The following is an 18,230-nucleotide window of genomic DNA, read 5'->3' on the forward strand; positions in this document are numbered from 1 at the left end:
CTATAAAGGGTTAAAAGCTGTTTTATTATAACGGCAGGTTATTCATACAGGCGTCTGTCATAAGACATGTTGCCGTAAGCTGACCTAGGACAACTTCCTTCTTTAGGAACGTATCTGTTAGACAGATGAAAGATGACCTTTCCTTCTTTGGGGCACCCTTTTGACACTTACACAAAAAATAAACGGTTGGCTGATTTGCGTAATATAAGATGAAATGCTTAGATTATGTTTCATAAGCAAGGGGGAGGGAGGAAAATGAATATTACAAGCCGATTGAAACAAGGGAACTTTGCTCTTCTGCCTTGCAACATGGAATCCATGGAATCTATTCCTGTCTTCCTTGGGGGTAACTTCCACATTGCATATCTTACCTTTTACACTTTCTAAACTATTAAAAATTTCTGCTTCAATTGCAATTTTCTATTCACATATATATTGTTTTTTTATAATTTAATTTATTAATAGCTAAGAATGATTGTTTGTATTATAAGTCCCTTTGATCAATGAATGTATTAAATATTTCATAAGGCTCACTATATTTTAAAATGTGAGAACTGTTTTCATTATGTATTTTATGAAATCAAATGGCCATCCAATCTTTATCAAAGTAATTGTGTTTATTAATCAATACAATCTCAAAATAATGATTTTTATAATAAGGGATCCATTCAGAACAAAAACACTACCAAAAATCACTAACAAATTAAAACTCATAAGATTATAAAATTTCAGGTAGTAATAATAATACAAGTAACACAATAAAATGAGAATGAAAAACAAAGAGCAAAACAGTAAAATTATTTTACATACATCAAGAACAATTTTAAAATTTAATTTAAGATACAAATTACAATATTGCACAATTTGCAACACTTCCAGTAGGAGTTTGTAATGAGGTTTTGGAGATGCATCAAATTGAAATGTAAAGTCTTTCAAGTGGCCCATCTGATCACATCATGCTGTCATTATTCTGCTTTTGCAATATTGCATCTTGGTGACATTCAGTATTTTTTTTTTTTGCATTCTCACTAATATAAATGAATCCAATGTAAGAAATAAATGAGGCCTGTACATTTGAGTTCCTTTATTATTTCAAATCAGTTTTAACTGTGACATATGTCATTGCAATGCAATTATAAAGACAACGTATTAAGGTTTAAAGTGTGCAATAAGAACAGTTCTTCATTCAAAGTGAAGTTAGTACCAGTGAAGGTTTTTATTCCCTCAACACCAAATGTTAGTTAATTCACCTTAGAACAGTTCTTTTTGTTTGGGTGCTTACAATACTGAGTCTTATGAACAACCTTTCACTGAATTTCCAAATTCCGACAGTGTTTCCTGTATCTTTTCTTCCTTTTCCTCCTCACTATTTCTTCAGCAGGATTTTTTAATGTGCTCCTTTACCCATTCTTCATTTGCACTTGCACAAACTTTGTGACCCTTTTTAGTGTGAAATCTGAAAACACAAAAAAGATAATATTAAAGGGGAGCACAAAACCAGAGGGGAAAAAAAAAATTATTTATGTTGTTATATTCTGAAAAACAGTGTTCGATTTAAGATAACAGAAAAACACATCTTCACACATGAAACAAACTAAATCATTTATTTTGTTTATGAAGTCTCACCGTGTAAAAGGAAGAAGCATATCTGAGTGGTTGTTATTGCATGGAGGAAAGGGGGTAGTCACATCACTTTAAATATTTATTAACTTTTAGCTGTGATACAAAATCAACTTAAATGCTTTAGAATGTTTAGAAATGCTGCCAGCATTAATATGAACTTTCTGCATCTTGTCAATAAGGAAGGTGAACTCACATAGAACCGATATATCTAATCTTTTTCTTTGACTTTGTTTTGTATCATACTATTGTTGGCACAGTGATTGGGATTTGTTGTAAAAGGTGCTATTTGAAATACAAATGGATTAACTGATCACATAACCTGAAGCTATGAGGATAGGAAAGCTTAATTAAAATTGACTTTAAGTCTTTTACTTGTTCTTTGAGACTGTTTGGTCAATTAACATGAATAAAACATTGCAGCACTGACCAAGTAGCTAAGGTGTTATTAAGAGCGCAACAAGGCTGGTAGTTCAGTCCTGGCCACGTTACTTAATGTGTCACCCTGGCTAAGTCACTTTACTTGCTTATTTTCCAGTAGGTGAAAAATGAAAATTGTTATTTACTTTACTTTTTAACATATTTTGGAACAGTCCTCAATTTAAATGTGTACTATGTAAAGATTAATTGTGTTTATTTATGAAGTAATCATTTCAAAAAGTTGCTCCCAGCTGCCTCTAAAGCAGAACCTTTCCTGCTGTCTTCTACAGTCATTAAAATTAATAATCTAGTGAAAGGCTTGTGTTATACTGCCTATCCATCTATTTTCTGAACTTACTTATTTCAGTAAAGGGCTGATGGACTATCCTATGCCCGATGATTGCGTTCTACTAAGCTGCTCTTCATTCTTTCTGAGCCTGTCATGTTCTAGTTTTTGAAGAACATCAGATACTGTGTGCTTTCTTCTCCAAGTTTGTTTAAGACAAGCACCTCCATCTGTTTATCATCTAAGACCAGAGATTCCACTTCCAAAACGTTTACAAGTTTACCATGGTGATGGGTCCCACAATGTTGCACTAAAGGGACAATACAAAGGCCACATAGACTTTATTTCGCAGAGCAGGTATTTTAAATGTTATACTACGATCCATTTTAGATATTAAGAGCAAGACATTCAAATTCACAATGAATACTTTATGATAATGCTCTCTCTGTTTTGTTGTTTGATCGTTCATTAACAGCCATAAATTACAGATACGTCATAAAGTCACTGCTAATAAGTGCAACAATTCATCTTATTTTACATACCTAACAGGACATTTTTCCAATGCACAATTATTTAAATAATATTACAAGGTATTAATACTGCACATCCCATACACTTACATCACTCCAGGTACGGGACATTTGTTGCTTGTTTCTTCAAAATGGTCGATTGTTTTTTTAGGTAGTTGCTTGTTGGTGAATTTAAAACAGCAGTCTGTAGGAGTTTGTGCTGATTCAGCTGGAAAAAAAAAGCGGTGAAAAAAGTTTGGTTTCTTTATGTGTGTATTTGATGATAAATACAGCACTAATTAATAAATGGGCAAAATACTATATCCATCCATTTTCCAACCCGCTGAATCCGAACACAGGGTCACGGGGGTCTGCTGGAGCCAATCCCAGCCAACACAGGGCAGGAACCAATCCTAGGCAGGGTGCCAACCCACCGCAGGACACACACAAAGCACACACTAGGGCCAATTTGGAATCGCCAATCCACCTAACCACATGTCTTTGGACTGTGGGAGGAAACCCACGCAGACACGGGGAGAACATGCAAACTCCACGCAGGGAGGACCCGGGAAGCGAACCCAAGTTCTCAGGTCTCCCAACTGCGAGGCAGCAGCACTACCCACTGCGCCACCGTGCCGCCCAAAATACTATATTGTATATGAAATAATAAAATGATCGTTATGGTTGATAATGCCAGGTACATGTTTTTAGTGTTCAGTTTCTTGTACATGTGTGGATCCAACAGTACATGATAAATTCGTGACTAACTGGACTTTGAAAAGTTTGGCTTTCAGTTATATTTATTGTATTGTAGAAATTTAACAATTTGATGAAATAAAATGTACATCCATCCATTATCCAACCTGCTATATCCTAACTACATAGTCACGGGGTCTGCTGGAGCCATTCCCAGCCAACACAGGGAACAAACCCCGGGCAGGGTGCCAGCCCACCGCAGGGCATGCGCACTCACACACCAGGGACAATTTAGAATCACCAATGCACCTAACCTGCATGTCTTTGGACTGTGAGAGGAAACCCACATAGACACGGGGAGAACATGCAAACTCCATGCAGGGAGGACCTGGGAAGCGAACCCAAGTCTCCTAACTGCAAGGCAGCAGCGCTACCCACTGCGCCACTGTGCCGCCCTAAAAAAAAAGGTACATTAAAATAATAATAAACAATAGGGAAGATTATAATAATTTGAATCCTTTTGCTTAGATTTCTGTGTCAACAATTAATTTACTTTCAATGTACTGTATTACTGATCCATTAACACAAACATCTAAAACAAACATTGCATTGTTTCTTCCTCCTTTCACAGAGAGACCTAGTACAAGGAGAAATTATATCATAAAAGTAAAAAAAAACACAAATAAATTAAACAGTGGATCAAACTGAGGTTAATTCTTCTAAAACTTTACACTGTGTCAAAGCTCAAGTTCACAACACAGCAGAAATCATCAATAAGCTGCATGGCGATAAAACACTAAAGCAAACCCAGGCTAACTTACTTGCTTTGATTTCCTGAGCTGTGCACAGCAGTGCAATGACAATGGTGAACACAAAGATTTTCATTTTCAGAATTTCAAATGTGAGGAGATCCTTCCTGAGGGTGCTGCTTGTTTTCTGGCTCCAGTGGAAGCACAGCCAGTATTTAAGAACATAAGAGGGAAATCCCACATTGTTTATTGCAAATATTCTTAGAATAAAACTTTCAAGGAATGATAACACTTGGAGAGGAAGCCAAGAGGGAAAGTTTACAGACTTCCACTGTACTCACAATTCTGTCGTGTTTTTCTCTGAACAGTTTTCTAGGAAATAATAAATATTCATATATCGTGCCCTCTATAATATTTGGGACAAAAACAATTTTTTTTTCCTTAATTTACCCTTCTGCTCCACAGGTTAGAATTACAAATCATGCAATTCATACGCGATTAAAATGCACATTGCAGATTTTCATTTAAGATAATTTGCATACATTTCAGTTAAACCATGTATCAATGACAACACTTTTTACACATGGACCCCCATTTCAAGGCAACATAATGTCTAGGACATAGCAATGGCAGGTACAGTATATTAAAACAGTCATAGTTAGTACTTTGTTGCATATCCTTCTCTGGTGATGCTCTGCCAAATCTCTAATGCTGCCAGTTTTTGATTGTTTTCGAGGCTTGTCCCCTTAAGTTTTCTCATCAGCACATGGAAGGTATGCATGATTGTATTTAAATGGGGTGACTGGCTTGGCCATTCAAAAAATTTCAATTTTTTAACTTTGAAAAATTCTGTGTTGCCTTAACAGTAAGTTTCGGATCATTATCTTGTTGTAGGATAATGTGCCGTCCAAAGGGTTTGAAGGCATTTACTGGAACTTGAGCAGATTAGATGTTTCTATACACCTCAGAATTCATCAGTGATGATAAGTGTGCCAGTACCTGTGGCAGCCATACATGTCCGAGCCATAACACCCCCACCACCATGTGGAACAGAAGAGGTGGTATGCTTTGGATCTTGGTCTCCACCCTTTGCTCCTACTATCACTCTGATAACGGTTCATCTTTTTCTCGTCTGTCCATAACACCTTTTTCCAGAATTCTGCAGGCTCTTTTAAGTACTTTTTTGCAAACAGTAATCTGGCCATCCTGATGTTGTGTCTAACTAGTGGTTTGCATCTTGCAGTGTGGCCTCTGTATTTCTGTTCATGAAGTCTTCAGCGGATAGTAATCTCTGACACATACACATCTTCCTCCTGAAAACTGTTTCTGATCTGTTGGACATGCATTTGGGGCTTTTTCTTTACCATAGCAAGGATTCTTTTGTCATCAGCAGTGGAGGTCTTTTTATTTCACATGCCCCTTAGGGTCAGGGCTAAGGGTCAGCCATTGTTCAGTGCCCCTGGAGCAATTGCAGGTTAAGGGCCTTGCTCAAGGGCCCAGCAGAGTAAGATCTGTTTTAGCAGTAACAGGGATTTGAACCTGCAACCTTCAGGGTACCGACACAGATCCTTAGCCTCAAAGCCACCACTCCATCCTCAAATTCCTTGTTGTACCAGTCCCTTTGTGATTATTGATCTCATTAGTGCATTCTTTCTTCCTAATGATATTCAGGAAAATTACTTTACATCATCCTAAGGTTTTAGCAATGTTTCTAATGGCTTTATTCTTTTTTTTTATCTTCATAATTGCTTCTTTGACTTTCATTGGCGTAGCACGTGAACAATGGCAGCTACAGACAACAAAGGTGATCTGTTGGTACAAGCAAGCCTAGTTATCTTATGCTTGGTGCTAATGAAGCAGCAAAACACACCTGTAATGCCAATGGTCCCAAATATTATGGTGTGTGTACTGTATATGTATGTATATATGTATGTACACTATATATATATATATATATATATATATATATATAAATATATATATATATATATATATATATATATATATATATATATATATATATATATATATTGTGGCGGACAGCCGGGAACTATGCCCGGCCAGGACGCCCCTTTAACACTACAGCCGGGGGAGCAGCCATGGGATCCACGCTATTTCCCCCGGAACAGTTGTTGGCAGATTCCCTGGGTTGCATCGGTGCCTCTGGCATGGGACTTTGGAGTTCATCCCTGTTGGGTTTCCTGGCCACCGCCAGGGGGAGCTGCAAGTCTTCCTGAGCCCGGGTGGGCAGTAACGCAGCCACACCCGGAAGTGCAGCCTAATTTGGGTTAATTACCACCTGAAACACTTCCGGGTGGGTTATAAAGGGAGCCTACAACCACTGCTGAGGGTCTGGAAGAGGAGAAGAAAGCTACCCTGGGAGGAGTGGAGGAAAAGAAGAGTGTGTTTTGGGAGCTTTATTTGTGTTTTGTGGACTGTGTAGGGCCAGTGGGGTACGGGGAAGACGTGTCCCACGGTTGAAGAAAATAAATTCTTTTTTTAATTTTACCTGTGCCTCTGGTGTCATTCTGTGTTGGGTCGGCGCCAATAAAGCGCCTTATATCACACTGGCGCAGTCAGCAGGATCCCGGTTCGTCTTTTGGGACAGGGACCTGTAAATTTTTTTATGTGGTGACTCGGCACAGGAGCGCGAAGTGCGCACCCCAAAACAGCACACTGAAATGCACACCCATGGCCTCTCCGAAGGCTCCATAACCCCACCTGAGCCGGTATGGGGAGGAAGAAAGCCGGGCGGACTCCAAGGTCGGTGGTCAAACACTCACCTTCTGTCAAAAAATAAGCCAGGGTCTGCACGCCCCGAAGGGAGGCCACACAGACAAAAGTTCGTCCAGAAGACGAGATCCTTATAGATGCCAATGGCCTGGATCTGCATCAGGGGGCCAGGGGGCGCCCGAGTACGAGCGGGACAACAGGCAGAGGACGAGCGCCTGGATGATCTCCCCGACGCGGCTTTCCCTGATGTGAAGGGGGCAGTGGAGGAGCGAAGCCGCTTCCTCGTGGCAGGTAAGAGGGTAGAGGATGGGTGTCGTCTTCCCACAGGTAAGCGATGAACCTCCGTCCCAAACCTCATGAAAACCCAAGGGCGCCGGTGGAAAAGGAGCAGAAGCTGTAGGACTCGTGGTCGGCAAAGTGGAACGAGGTAAGTCCAAGTCCACCGCCAGCCGATGAAACTATCCTGTGTTTGGCTATATGGGAGCTGGAGGAGCTTCTCCAACCCAGGCAGTCTTTATTTCAGGCTCTGGGACTGCTCCATGAGACACTCGAGCAGCTGGAAAGGAAGGTTGGCGTGCTCCTAAGGGCTATAACACAATGGCTGAGGAGGCGCGATGCTGGATTCTCTGACCGTACTGATGCAGCAGTACAGGTGAGTGACGTCTGTACCATAGAGCATTATGGGAGGGGTGAGCGAAAGGGCCGTGGTATTGATTGGTTCCGCGTGCTGAATAGCCCGCGCCTCCAACACGTGACGCCGCTGTGATGACGGATTGCGTGGCTGGGGCGGGACTAACTAAGATCCGTGTCAGCAGCCGGCTGAGAAGTTCCGGCTGCCAAACAATCACAGCCCACATGTCGGCGTCGGTCTCACAGGTGTCTGAAGGGGCGCAAACAGCATGTGATCCCCCTTCTACCCATAAGGGGACCCAGACCGTCGTTGCGCCCCAGAAGAAGAGGAGACCCCGGAAAAGGAAGGGGCCTCCAAACAGTGCGCAGTGTGAGCCCATATGCTCAAAGGCAGCGGAGGGTGCTGTGGAGGGGTGGAACCACCAGCCACCCTCAGCTGAGTGGGCGTCAGGGCAGGACTTCCCATCCTGCTTTGTGGGATTGCACCAGAGGGGAGCAGTGTTGCTATGACTGCAACCGCTGTGGCCGCGGCTGGAGGTGTTGTCCGTGGAGGATGCCCGGAGGACACGGGCGTCAGGGCAACACCTCCCAGTCTTTTGATCTTTTCATTCCAGGACGGAGCCATGGACCAAAGGACGCTGACTCCCCATCCTGATCCATGCTACGTCCCCCAAGAACACTTGGTGGCAGCCCCCTGGGTTAATTACCACCTGAAGCACTTCCGGGTGGGCTATAAAGGGAGTCTACAACCACTGCTGAGGGTGCCAGAGTTAGGAGGAGGAGGATAAAACTGCCCTGGGAGGAGTGGAGGAAAAGAATAGTGTGTTTTGGGTGCTTTATTTGTGCATGGGAAAGATGTGACCCACGGCTGAAGACAGACAGACACCAAGACACAAGTCCCAAAAGCACACACGGTTTCATTTTCTTTCCCTTTTTATACAGCACCCATATCACCCACAATAACTCAGTCTTTTTCTTCTTCTCTATTCTTTGACTGCCTTCACTCATCTCCCGCAAGCTCTGTCCTCTATCTCCCGACTCTGGCCCCCTAAACAGAGTGAGGCGGCCTCTTTTTATAGTGCACACAGATGTGGTCCAGGTGTTGCCCCATTAACTTCCAGCAGTACTTCTGAGAGGGACGGAAGTGCTGCATAGGGACCCAGAAATACTCAAGGTGTAACTGGATTTTCTTCTGGCAGCACTCCCCAGTTTGGCAAAAGTACTGCCGTCCTGGGCTTCACAATTGTCCTGGTGCCCTCTGGCGGTGGCCACAGGCCCCAACAGGGTTGAACTTCCAAGCTCTGATCCCGTGGCATCAATACAAACCAGGGGGGCTGCCCTCTCGAGTCCCGGGGAGGTACTGTCTCTCTCCCAGTCTTTTAATCCTCCAGGCATCTCGGCTCGGCAAGAGCCCCAGCTGTCCGACACTATATATATATATATATATATATATATATATTCCGGGACCTTACCTGGCCAGGATGCTTCGATCATGGAAGGACTGGGGGAGAGAGCTTATTCCAGGCTATCTCTCCTGGAATGCTAGAGGGCAGCTCCCCGGCTTACAGCGGGACTACGGGTTTGGAGAATGCAAGCTTAACCCTGCTGGGTCCTGTGGCCACCGCCCAGGGGCGTCTTGACATTTGCCAAGCTGTAGCAGCACTTCCCCCACAACTGGACGTACTGCCAGAATAAGCTCATTGAACACCTTCTGGGTGTCCTATAAAAGGAGCCAGCCACCACTACTCGGAGAGCCAGAGTCAGGAGGTGGATGAAGCTTGCCGGGAGAGGAGTGGAGGTGGAGAAAGAGAGAAGAAAAGAGAGAAAAAAGTACTGGGCTTTGCTGCTGTATGTTTGTGTTGTGCTGCTGTGGGGAGCAAAAAAAAGCGCTTCCCATCTGAATAAATGTGTGTTTAGTGACAAACTCGTGTCTCTGCCTGTTTGTGTTGGGAGCAAAACACAAACAAAACTGGAGCAAAACAATAAGCAATTAGTAACTGTTTACCACCCTCTCATTGTTACTGCCATGGAAGACAGCTGTCACTTCAGTCCTTACTGTTTACTTTTTTTTTTAAATGATTTGTACTTTCAGCTTTCAGTATCAAGGTCACACCAGTCTGAAGAAGCGGACTAAATTTAGCACCGGCAGGGCAAATGAATTTAATATTCTACACACAGCCAATCTCATGGCACCATCCAAACTGAAAAGCATATCAGTTCCTCTTGGGACCCTGTTTTCATCCTCAATCCCTGCTGCTTTGCATCAAGAGTGGGCTGATGGATCTCCTCTGTGTCTGACCTCTCTCCACAGCGCTTTGAGCAGCTCTATCTGCATGCCTCATAAGGACTCCATTTTTTAGGTACCCTGCTTTGTGGAGATTTTTGGCCAGATCAATACATTTCTCCCCTGTCCTTTAGTTCCTGTCTCCAAAGGACAGTTTAAAATGATTATAACAAGCTGGCAATTGGATAATTTGTCTATGCCACCCAATATCTATTGCAGCATTGGTATAAAATGTTAATCTCCTCTACCGTGTCTAGTACACGACTGGGCTGCCATTCCTGATTGACAGCCTGGGCAGCTGGAGCCTTGGATCCTTCCTCAACAAACAATCTTCCCCTGTAAGGTGCCAACCGATCCTAATCCAGGAATACCCAACAACCCGGTTACATCTGAACCCACTACATCATCTTGCCCACACACTCGAGCACTTAGCATGGCCTTATCCAAGTACGGTCAAGCTTTGGGGAGTGTTCTTTTTTCCTTCAAGGAGTGTACACCCACATTAGATCACCGGGCAATATTCATTTACTTACAGCCCACTTCCTTGGGTGGGGAGGAACCCCACACATGAATGGTCTCAGGATGCTTTACTGTTGGCATAACACAGGACTGATGGTAGCGCTCACCTGTTCTTCTCCGGATAATCTTTTTTCCGGATGCCCCAAACAATCGGAAAGGGGATTCATTAGAAAAAATGACTTTCCCCCAGTCCTCAGCAGTCCAATCCCTGTACCTTTTGCAGAATATCAGTCTGTCCTGATGATTTTCTTGGAGAGAAGTGGATTCTTTGCTGCCCTTCTTGACACCACGCCAAAAGTCCTCCAAAAGTCTTTGCCTCATTCCAGAGCAAGCTCTGTACTGGTGGTGCCCTGATCACACAGCTGAATCAACTTTAGGAGACGGTCCTGATGCTTGCTGGACTTTCTTGGGCGACCTGAAGCCTTCTTTACAAGAGCAGTGGAAATGGGTTTTCTGGGATTAAGTTCATTTTCATGGCAAAGAGGGACTTTGCAATTAATTGCAATTCATCTGATCACTGTTAATAGCATTCTGGAGTATATGCATATTGCCATCATATAAAAACTGAGGCAGCAAACTTTGTGAAAATTAATATTTATGCCATTCTCAAAACGTTTCGCCACAACTGTAGTGAAGCTTTGGGAAAGTGAGTAGTAAAATGTATAATTCATACAGACTATCAAACCTTTAAAGCTTTCCACGGAACCATAGGCACCTGAAGACACTGGTGAAGTTCTTCAATTTCAGACAAACCTCTACCATGGGTATTATAGTTGACTAAAATAGATTTAATTTTTGGTATTTAAAATCAATTTTAAACCCTGAATTTACTACATATTTCTTTAAATCACTGTTATAACTTAAATTGTTGTGGACAATTTTTAGAATTGCTATATAAATTCACACAACTGCCCAATCTGTGTTAAAATGACTGTGTTTATTAATAAATAAAAGTGCTATTATATGTAGGGACCTTTACAGTAAGGGCTCCATACAAAAAAAAAATACTGCAAAAATTAAAACTCATAACATTAAAAAGTAGTAATATTAACAATAGAAAAGAAATGAGTGAGAATGAAAAAAGAAAATAAAGTAATAAACTTAATTTAACTACAGTGAGAATAAACTGAAAAGCAAAATTAAGATAGAAATCATAATATCATCCCATTTTCAACAGTTGGTTTCTAGTAATGTTTTCTTATTTGAAGTTGTATTTGGTGACCTTTAAAATTTTAATAATCATTATAGGTCCTTATTATTTCACATTTCAAAATATTTGATATGTTCTTACACCCTAACTGTAAAGAAGATTTAAAGTGTCTGTCCATTTACACAGCTTACAATAGAAAGAATTTTACATTTAAAATGCAGGCAGAACCACAAAGAGTAAGTCAATGATCCCAATGAAAATTTCAATTCTCCTTTCTGCAGAAGTTCATTTATTTACATTACAACAGTCTTTGAATTTTGTTTTGCTGGATCCATTACGCAACCTTTTGATCAGTCTTTCACAAGACTGTAAAATATGGTAACGTTTTCTGTTTAAATCTCCATTTGCTCTTCATTACTTCTTGTTTTGTGAATTTTCAAGTTCTGCAAATCAGTTCTCTACCCATTCTTTATAACCTTTTTTATGTAAAATGCTCAGAAGTTAAAATCATAGGCAAAAACTGTTTCAAATATACCTATTTTCTAAAAAGTGGAAATATGTATACTAAAATCCAAAAAACAAATAAAATAGAATGGATAAATCTTTACATATATAACAAACCGCATAATTCATATTGCTTATGAAGCCTAAGGACAGGAATCTTAAGTGAGTATGTGTTGTTGTACAGTGACTGTTACATTAACTGTAAAATTCAACTCCAGAACTTTGCCCGCTTTTCCAGTGTGCCCACCAGAAGTTTGTTTGGCAAATTTTATGAATCTTGAGACTCCGCTGACCATAATATGTATATTTCTCAAAACAAATGTTCTGCGATGGCCATGCTGATACTCTGCTTAACCCATTCCTGCTGTGAGCAGAATAAATTCATATTCCACCTTTATGACCCGATCCTTACCAAATTCTTCTTAGCATTTCGATGTACCCAGTCTTTTTAATTATATTTAATTTTGTATCGTATTATTCTTGGCTTCTTAAAATAATATTACTTTAATAAATACTATATATGAAATGGGCCTTATGTTTATTTCAGTTCAGGGCTGAAAGGCTATTTTTCATTATTTCTGGGCCTCTAATCTCAATGTTTTTGCATATCATCAGATTGATTTCTCTTCCTAATTTGATTCAGGCAAACACTTCAACCTGTTTATCATCAAATTCTGGAGATTTAATTTCCAAAACTTTTAACAGTTTCTCATGGTGATGTGCCCAAAATGTTACATTCAAGCAAAATAAAATGTGTCCTTTGTTTTTATCTTGCAATGTAGGCATTTTCAATCTTGCACTACATGGTAATCCTGTGTCATATATGCACGTCACAGGGTCACCCTCCCAGTTCCACCCAGGCATGTACCATCACCCCAAGCCAAGGTGGGGCGCTCCCGCTAACTGTGTTGTCTTCTTCTTCCACCACAGTGCAGAGAAACTGACCCATTGAGGTCAAATGACTCTGCCCCTTCTGATTCCTCGGCCATAAAATGCATGACTGCCTGGAAGGAGGACATCACTTCTTGTTCAAGTGACCTAAGCAGAGAAGCTCCACAGCCTAACTATAACTGAAGAAGCCATTCAGGCAAACTTAGCCAGAGTGATACAGTGGCAACAAATTTGTTTTGTTTTTTAGTGCCATCATGCATTGTTTTTGTTCAAGCCTTTAAGTAAATGGCGACAACTGGGTTGGCACTCCAAAAATTTTTCATCATATCAGCCTGTCATTCACCTCAGACAACCTCATCAGAACATGAAAATCACAATGATAACTTTATGATGTTACTTTCTCATTTTTGTTATTAGATCATATAATGACCATAAATCAGAACTAAGTCTTAAAGTCACAATGATAAACACAACAATACCCCTTGTTTTACATATCTAATAAATTATAATTATGTAATGTGCAATTATTTAAATACTGTACATTGCAGGACATTAAAATTGCAAATCCAATATACTTCCATTACTCCAGCTATAGGACATTTATCACTTATTACTTCAAAATGTCGAATGACTCAATTTGGTAGTTATTTGGTGGTTAATGTAAAGTAGCATTGTTTAGCAGTTTGCACTAAATCCGCTGGAAGGAAAACAGTAAAAAATGTACCGTATATACTTACATATAAGTCGGGTCTTGAAACACAAAAAATCGATCATAAAATCGGACTACGATTTATACGCCCATTCAAAAAATGTGACACATTTTTTTTTACATCTTCTTGCCTCCTTCAATCTCGTATCAGTTTCTCAGATGCATCGAATTTTGTTGCTTCAGTTCAGTTACCAATTTCTTTTGCTACTTCAACGACATTTAATTTAAAACCAGCTTCATATTTTCTTCTGACCAAACACTCCATCGTAGATAAGGGATGCTCTTACGATAAAGGTGTATGAGGGTGTGAGATACAACAAACACTAATCAGTGCAAACGTCACTTCAGAATAGTTTGGGTATCACCATGTGGTCACGTAGGCACAATACATAGAAAAAACAAAGGCAGTGTGCTCCGTGGTTACTCTCGCAGGTGGGCGTTAGCATATCATAATCTCTTAGACCAATAGCGTGAGTTTTCTGCATTTGACTTATACATCTGACATTATAAAATAACAGAAATTATATGGTAAAATCAAGTCCCAACTTATCCACAGGAGAACTTTTCCGTGAGTATATACAGTAATTACTTTACATGCTGGATGTACCTAATATATAAAGCTGAATATGTGTTTGGGTGTGTGTTTGTCTGGTATGCAGAGCTACACCACTGAGCCTATGTCCTCCACATTTTGCACAGATTCCCCATTTCTACAGGGGAAGCTGTTGACTACTGTATGTTTCAATTTAAAATTTAGTCGATGCTTCCACCTTTTGGTTCCCCAAACCTGATCATTACCCGAAAGAAGAAATAATAAATACAGTACTAATTAACACACCAAAATTCTATATAGTGTATAGAATAATAAAATGATAGTTGATAATACTAGGTACTAGTATTTAGTTCCTTGCATATGTACAGACTTGAAAGTATACTGAACATTTGTGATAGGCTGGACATTTATATTGTAATTTTGCTATATAATATGAATAATGTGGTGAAATAAAAAGTACATTTATTAATAGTAATGAACAATAAGACATTAATAATGTCAATTATTTTACTTAGGTTTCTGTGTCAATCATTAATTTACTTTTGATGTGCCACTTTGCTGTCTTATTAGCACAAACAACAGTGTAATAAGAAACAAATACATTACGAGATGATGACAGTGCAGAAATAAACAGTATATCTCCATTTATTGTAAGACCTTTTACAGAGTAAAGTTATGCTAAAAAAAAGACAAATGACTGAAACAACACAGAACATGATAACAAAAAGCCCCATGGCATTATAGCACTTTAAAGCAAACCCAAACTGAGTTTCTTGCTTTGATTTCCTGTGCTGTGCACAGTGCAATGACAATGCCAAACAGAAAGAGTTTCATTTTCTGAACATCACATGTGAGGAGATCCTACCTGATCGTGTGAGTTGTTTTTGGTTTCCATTGTACTTTCCAGCATTTAAGAACATAAGAGAGATCATTTTGCATAAAGAATATTCTTAGAACAAAACTTTCAAGGAATGTTAGCACTCGGGAGAGGAAGCAGAAAGGGAGAGTTACAGACTTCCACTGTAATCACTCTTCTACTGTTTGTTCTCTTTTAAATTGTTTTCCCTGAAAACACAAATAAATGGAAGTGCTTAGTTATTATGAATTTTAAATGAAACGTTCAATATACTGTACATATATATTTATAGTGGATATATTATACATACCGTACATATTGGATTTATAAAGTATTCAGACCCTTTCCCTTTCTACATACTTTGATGTGTTGTGGATTTAATTTAAAATGGACTTTAATGTAATCATGAGAGGTTAGAATGTCTTCTTAAAAACTAGCTGCGCCCATTCTCTCAGTGGGACACTCACACACACTCTCACTCAACATTCTGGACTCCCTCGGGGAGCTCTGTCTGGGGCGCTCTGCTCTCACATTCTCCAAAATGACCTCTCTCTGAAACTAAAAAGCTGATGACCTGTTCTCTGTTTAGGGACCTGATACTAACACTCTCTCTGGAGCCTAACCAATCTCTCTCTCTCATTCTTCCTAGGGCACGAAGTGGAAGCGGAAGCAGAAGCAGACAATGGCCGACCGTGAGATGAATTGCGTTGCAGTCGTAGTAGAAGAACTCCAGTCACTCGACAAACAGATGCAGAAACTCCTGTCCAGACGAAGATACCTTAGAGATCTGAAGGCTCGGCTGCTGGATAAACCGTCCTCGCCATCTGTAATCGGCGTAACATCAACCCCGCGTTGTGCCGCTCAAGTGAACTTCACCCCCGCGCCTCATAAGAGCGACGACGACACCGATGATGACCTCGGCGTATTTCAGCTATGCAGGCAGGGGTTCAAGGCCAGAACACCTCCATCGGCATAGGCAAGCATCTTAACTCAGAACCAGTTTGACCCTCTCAGCGTCCCCAGTTCGCCTTCAGTCCCTGGTGATGTAATAGTGGTAGGTGATTCTATTGTTAGAAACCTCAATATCGCATGCCCTAATAGAAAATCGTTTGTTTCTTGTTTTCCCTGTGCTCGTGTCCGAGATGTGATGAGACGTGTGCCGGCAATCTACGAGAAGCACAAGAACAGGGCAGTTGGAGCAATTGTTTTGCATGCCGGCGTAAACGATATAAGGCACCGACAATCGGAAATCCTCAAGGCTGACTTCGCAGCATTAATTAAAGACACGAAGGAGAGGACCCCATCGGCAAAGATCTTCATTTCGGGTCCACTACCTCTTGTCAGACGATCAAACGAATACTACAGTTGTCTGCTAGGATTAAACAACTGGCTGCAGGGCTTCTGTAAGAATCAAGACATCGGGTTCATCAACAACTGGGACCTCTTTTGGGAAAGACCGCGTTTCTTCAAGCGAGATGGCCTGCATCCGAACAGTTTCGGCGCCCGGGTCCTCTCCGAAAACATATCTAAGGTAATTCGTTTATCTTGACTATCTATCTCTGCTCTTAACCTCTTCCGAAATGCTACTGCCGTGCTAGGACATGATAATTGTTTAATAAAATCTTCCATAAAAGTGCACAACATAAATACTGTAATAACCAGTCTCAATGCACATAGAAAATATAGGCAATATGGCATAAACACCAATAATTTAATTAAAATTACTACTTTAGATGAACAATGTATTAAAACTATAAAAACAGATTATAGATTAAACAAAAAATACACACAGTGTGGCGGTAATAAAAATAACTTAGTTCCAGTTCCAAATATCAATAACGCACATAGTATTCATCTCTGCCCCTCCAAAACATTAAATATGGCACTATTAAATGTTAGAGCTTTAACTAACAAGACGTTTTTTATCAACGATCTTATTAGTGATAAAAAAATAGGTTTTATTGCACGTGAAACGTGGCTTAGCTCAGATGGCGCAGCTGTTTTAATCGAATCTGCGCCTCCAAATTACAGTTTTACTCATGCAGATCGCCAAGGAAAAAGAGGTGGCGGCTTGGCAAACATTTACTCAAAACTGTTAAAATGTAAAGATGTCAGTTTTGGTAAATTCAAGTCCTTTGAGTATCTCGCACTTGTTATTCATGGAGATTCTCATGTTCTAGTATTATCCGTGTATAGACCTCCAAAATTCAACGCGTCTTTTTTTGAGGAATTCTCTGACTTAATGTCAATTTTAATTACGAACTATGACAAACTTTTAATAGTCTGTGACTTTAATTTTCATATAGATAATCAGTGTGATATAAAGCAGGTCATTGATACGGGTCTATCACACCATTTTCTTCTACTTTTTAATATAGAAATAATGATAGAAAACACTCATGAGAAGCATATTGTTAAAAAACACTTCTTTGACTCATCAGCAGCTTTAAAACTTACAAACATTCTAAGCAATCAGTCCGTTTATAGTGCCAACTATAATAGCGAGGATAATGTAAATAGTAAGGTGGAAAGATTTAATACTAAGGTAAGAGCTGCTGTTGATATAGTTGCACCTGAAAAGACAGTTAAAAAATCTTCTAGCATTGTTATACCATGGAAGACCCAAAGAGTGTCCGATTTAAAGAGAACATGCCGTAGAGCTGAGCGTAAATGGAGGAAGACTAAACTAACTATCCACTATGAAATATTAAAAGTTAAAATAACAGAATACATTAACACAGTCCGTCTTGAGAGGCGCTGCTATTTCTCTAAGATTATAAATAACAATGCTAGTAATCCCAGAGTCTTATTCTTGACGATTGATCGTCTGTTAAACCCAGGTAACTCAAAGGAATGCCTCCTAAGTACTTCCAGTAAAACCTGTGAGGCTATTGCTGTATTTTTCAATCAAAAAATTAATTATATTAGAAATAACATAGTATATCTCCCCAACACTAAGGATCCTCCTAAACCCCAGAATTCTGTTATAAACAAATTAAACTTTTTCACTAGGATAGATTTACCTGATTTACATAAAATAATTTCTCAAATGAAACCCTCCACCTGCATTCTTGACCCAATACCAACAAATTTTTTCAAAGAAGTATCGGGCGTGCTAATT

At 40.0% G+C, this 18,230-nt stretch overlaps 1 protein-coding gene across 1 annotated transcript; it reads right to left on the bottom strand.

Moving 5' to 3' along the window:
* Positions 1-644: 644 nt before the first annotated feature.
* LOC114657241 (C-C motif chemokine 3-like) lies at positions 645-4,453 on the bottom strand. Its single transcript, XM_028808968.2, has 3 exons — positions 4,353-4,453; positions 2,947-3,064; positions 645-1,456 (listed from the first exon to the last, which is right to left on the bottom strand). The coding sequence occupies exons 1-3, from the start codon at positions 4,414-4,416 to the stop codon at positions 1,375-1,377; spliced, it is 264 nt and encodes an 87-aa protein (XP_028664801.1). The 5' UTR covers positions 4,417-4,453; the 3' UTR covers positions 645-1,374.
* Positions 4,454-18,230: the final 13,777 nt, after the last annotated feature.

This window comes from Erpetoichthys calabaricus, chromosome 9, assembly GCF_900747795.2.
Source record: "Erpetoichthys calabaricus chromosome 9, fErpCal1.3, whole genome shotgun sequence".
Taxonomy (NCBI): domain Eukaryota; kingdom Metazoa; phylum Chordata; class Cladistia; order Polypteriformes; family Polypteridae; genus Erpetoichthys; species Erpetoichthys calabaricus.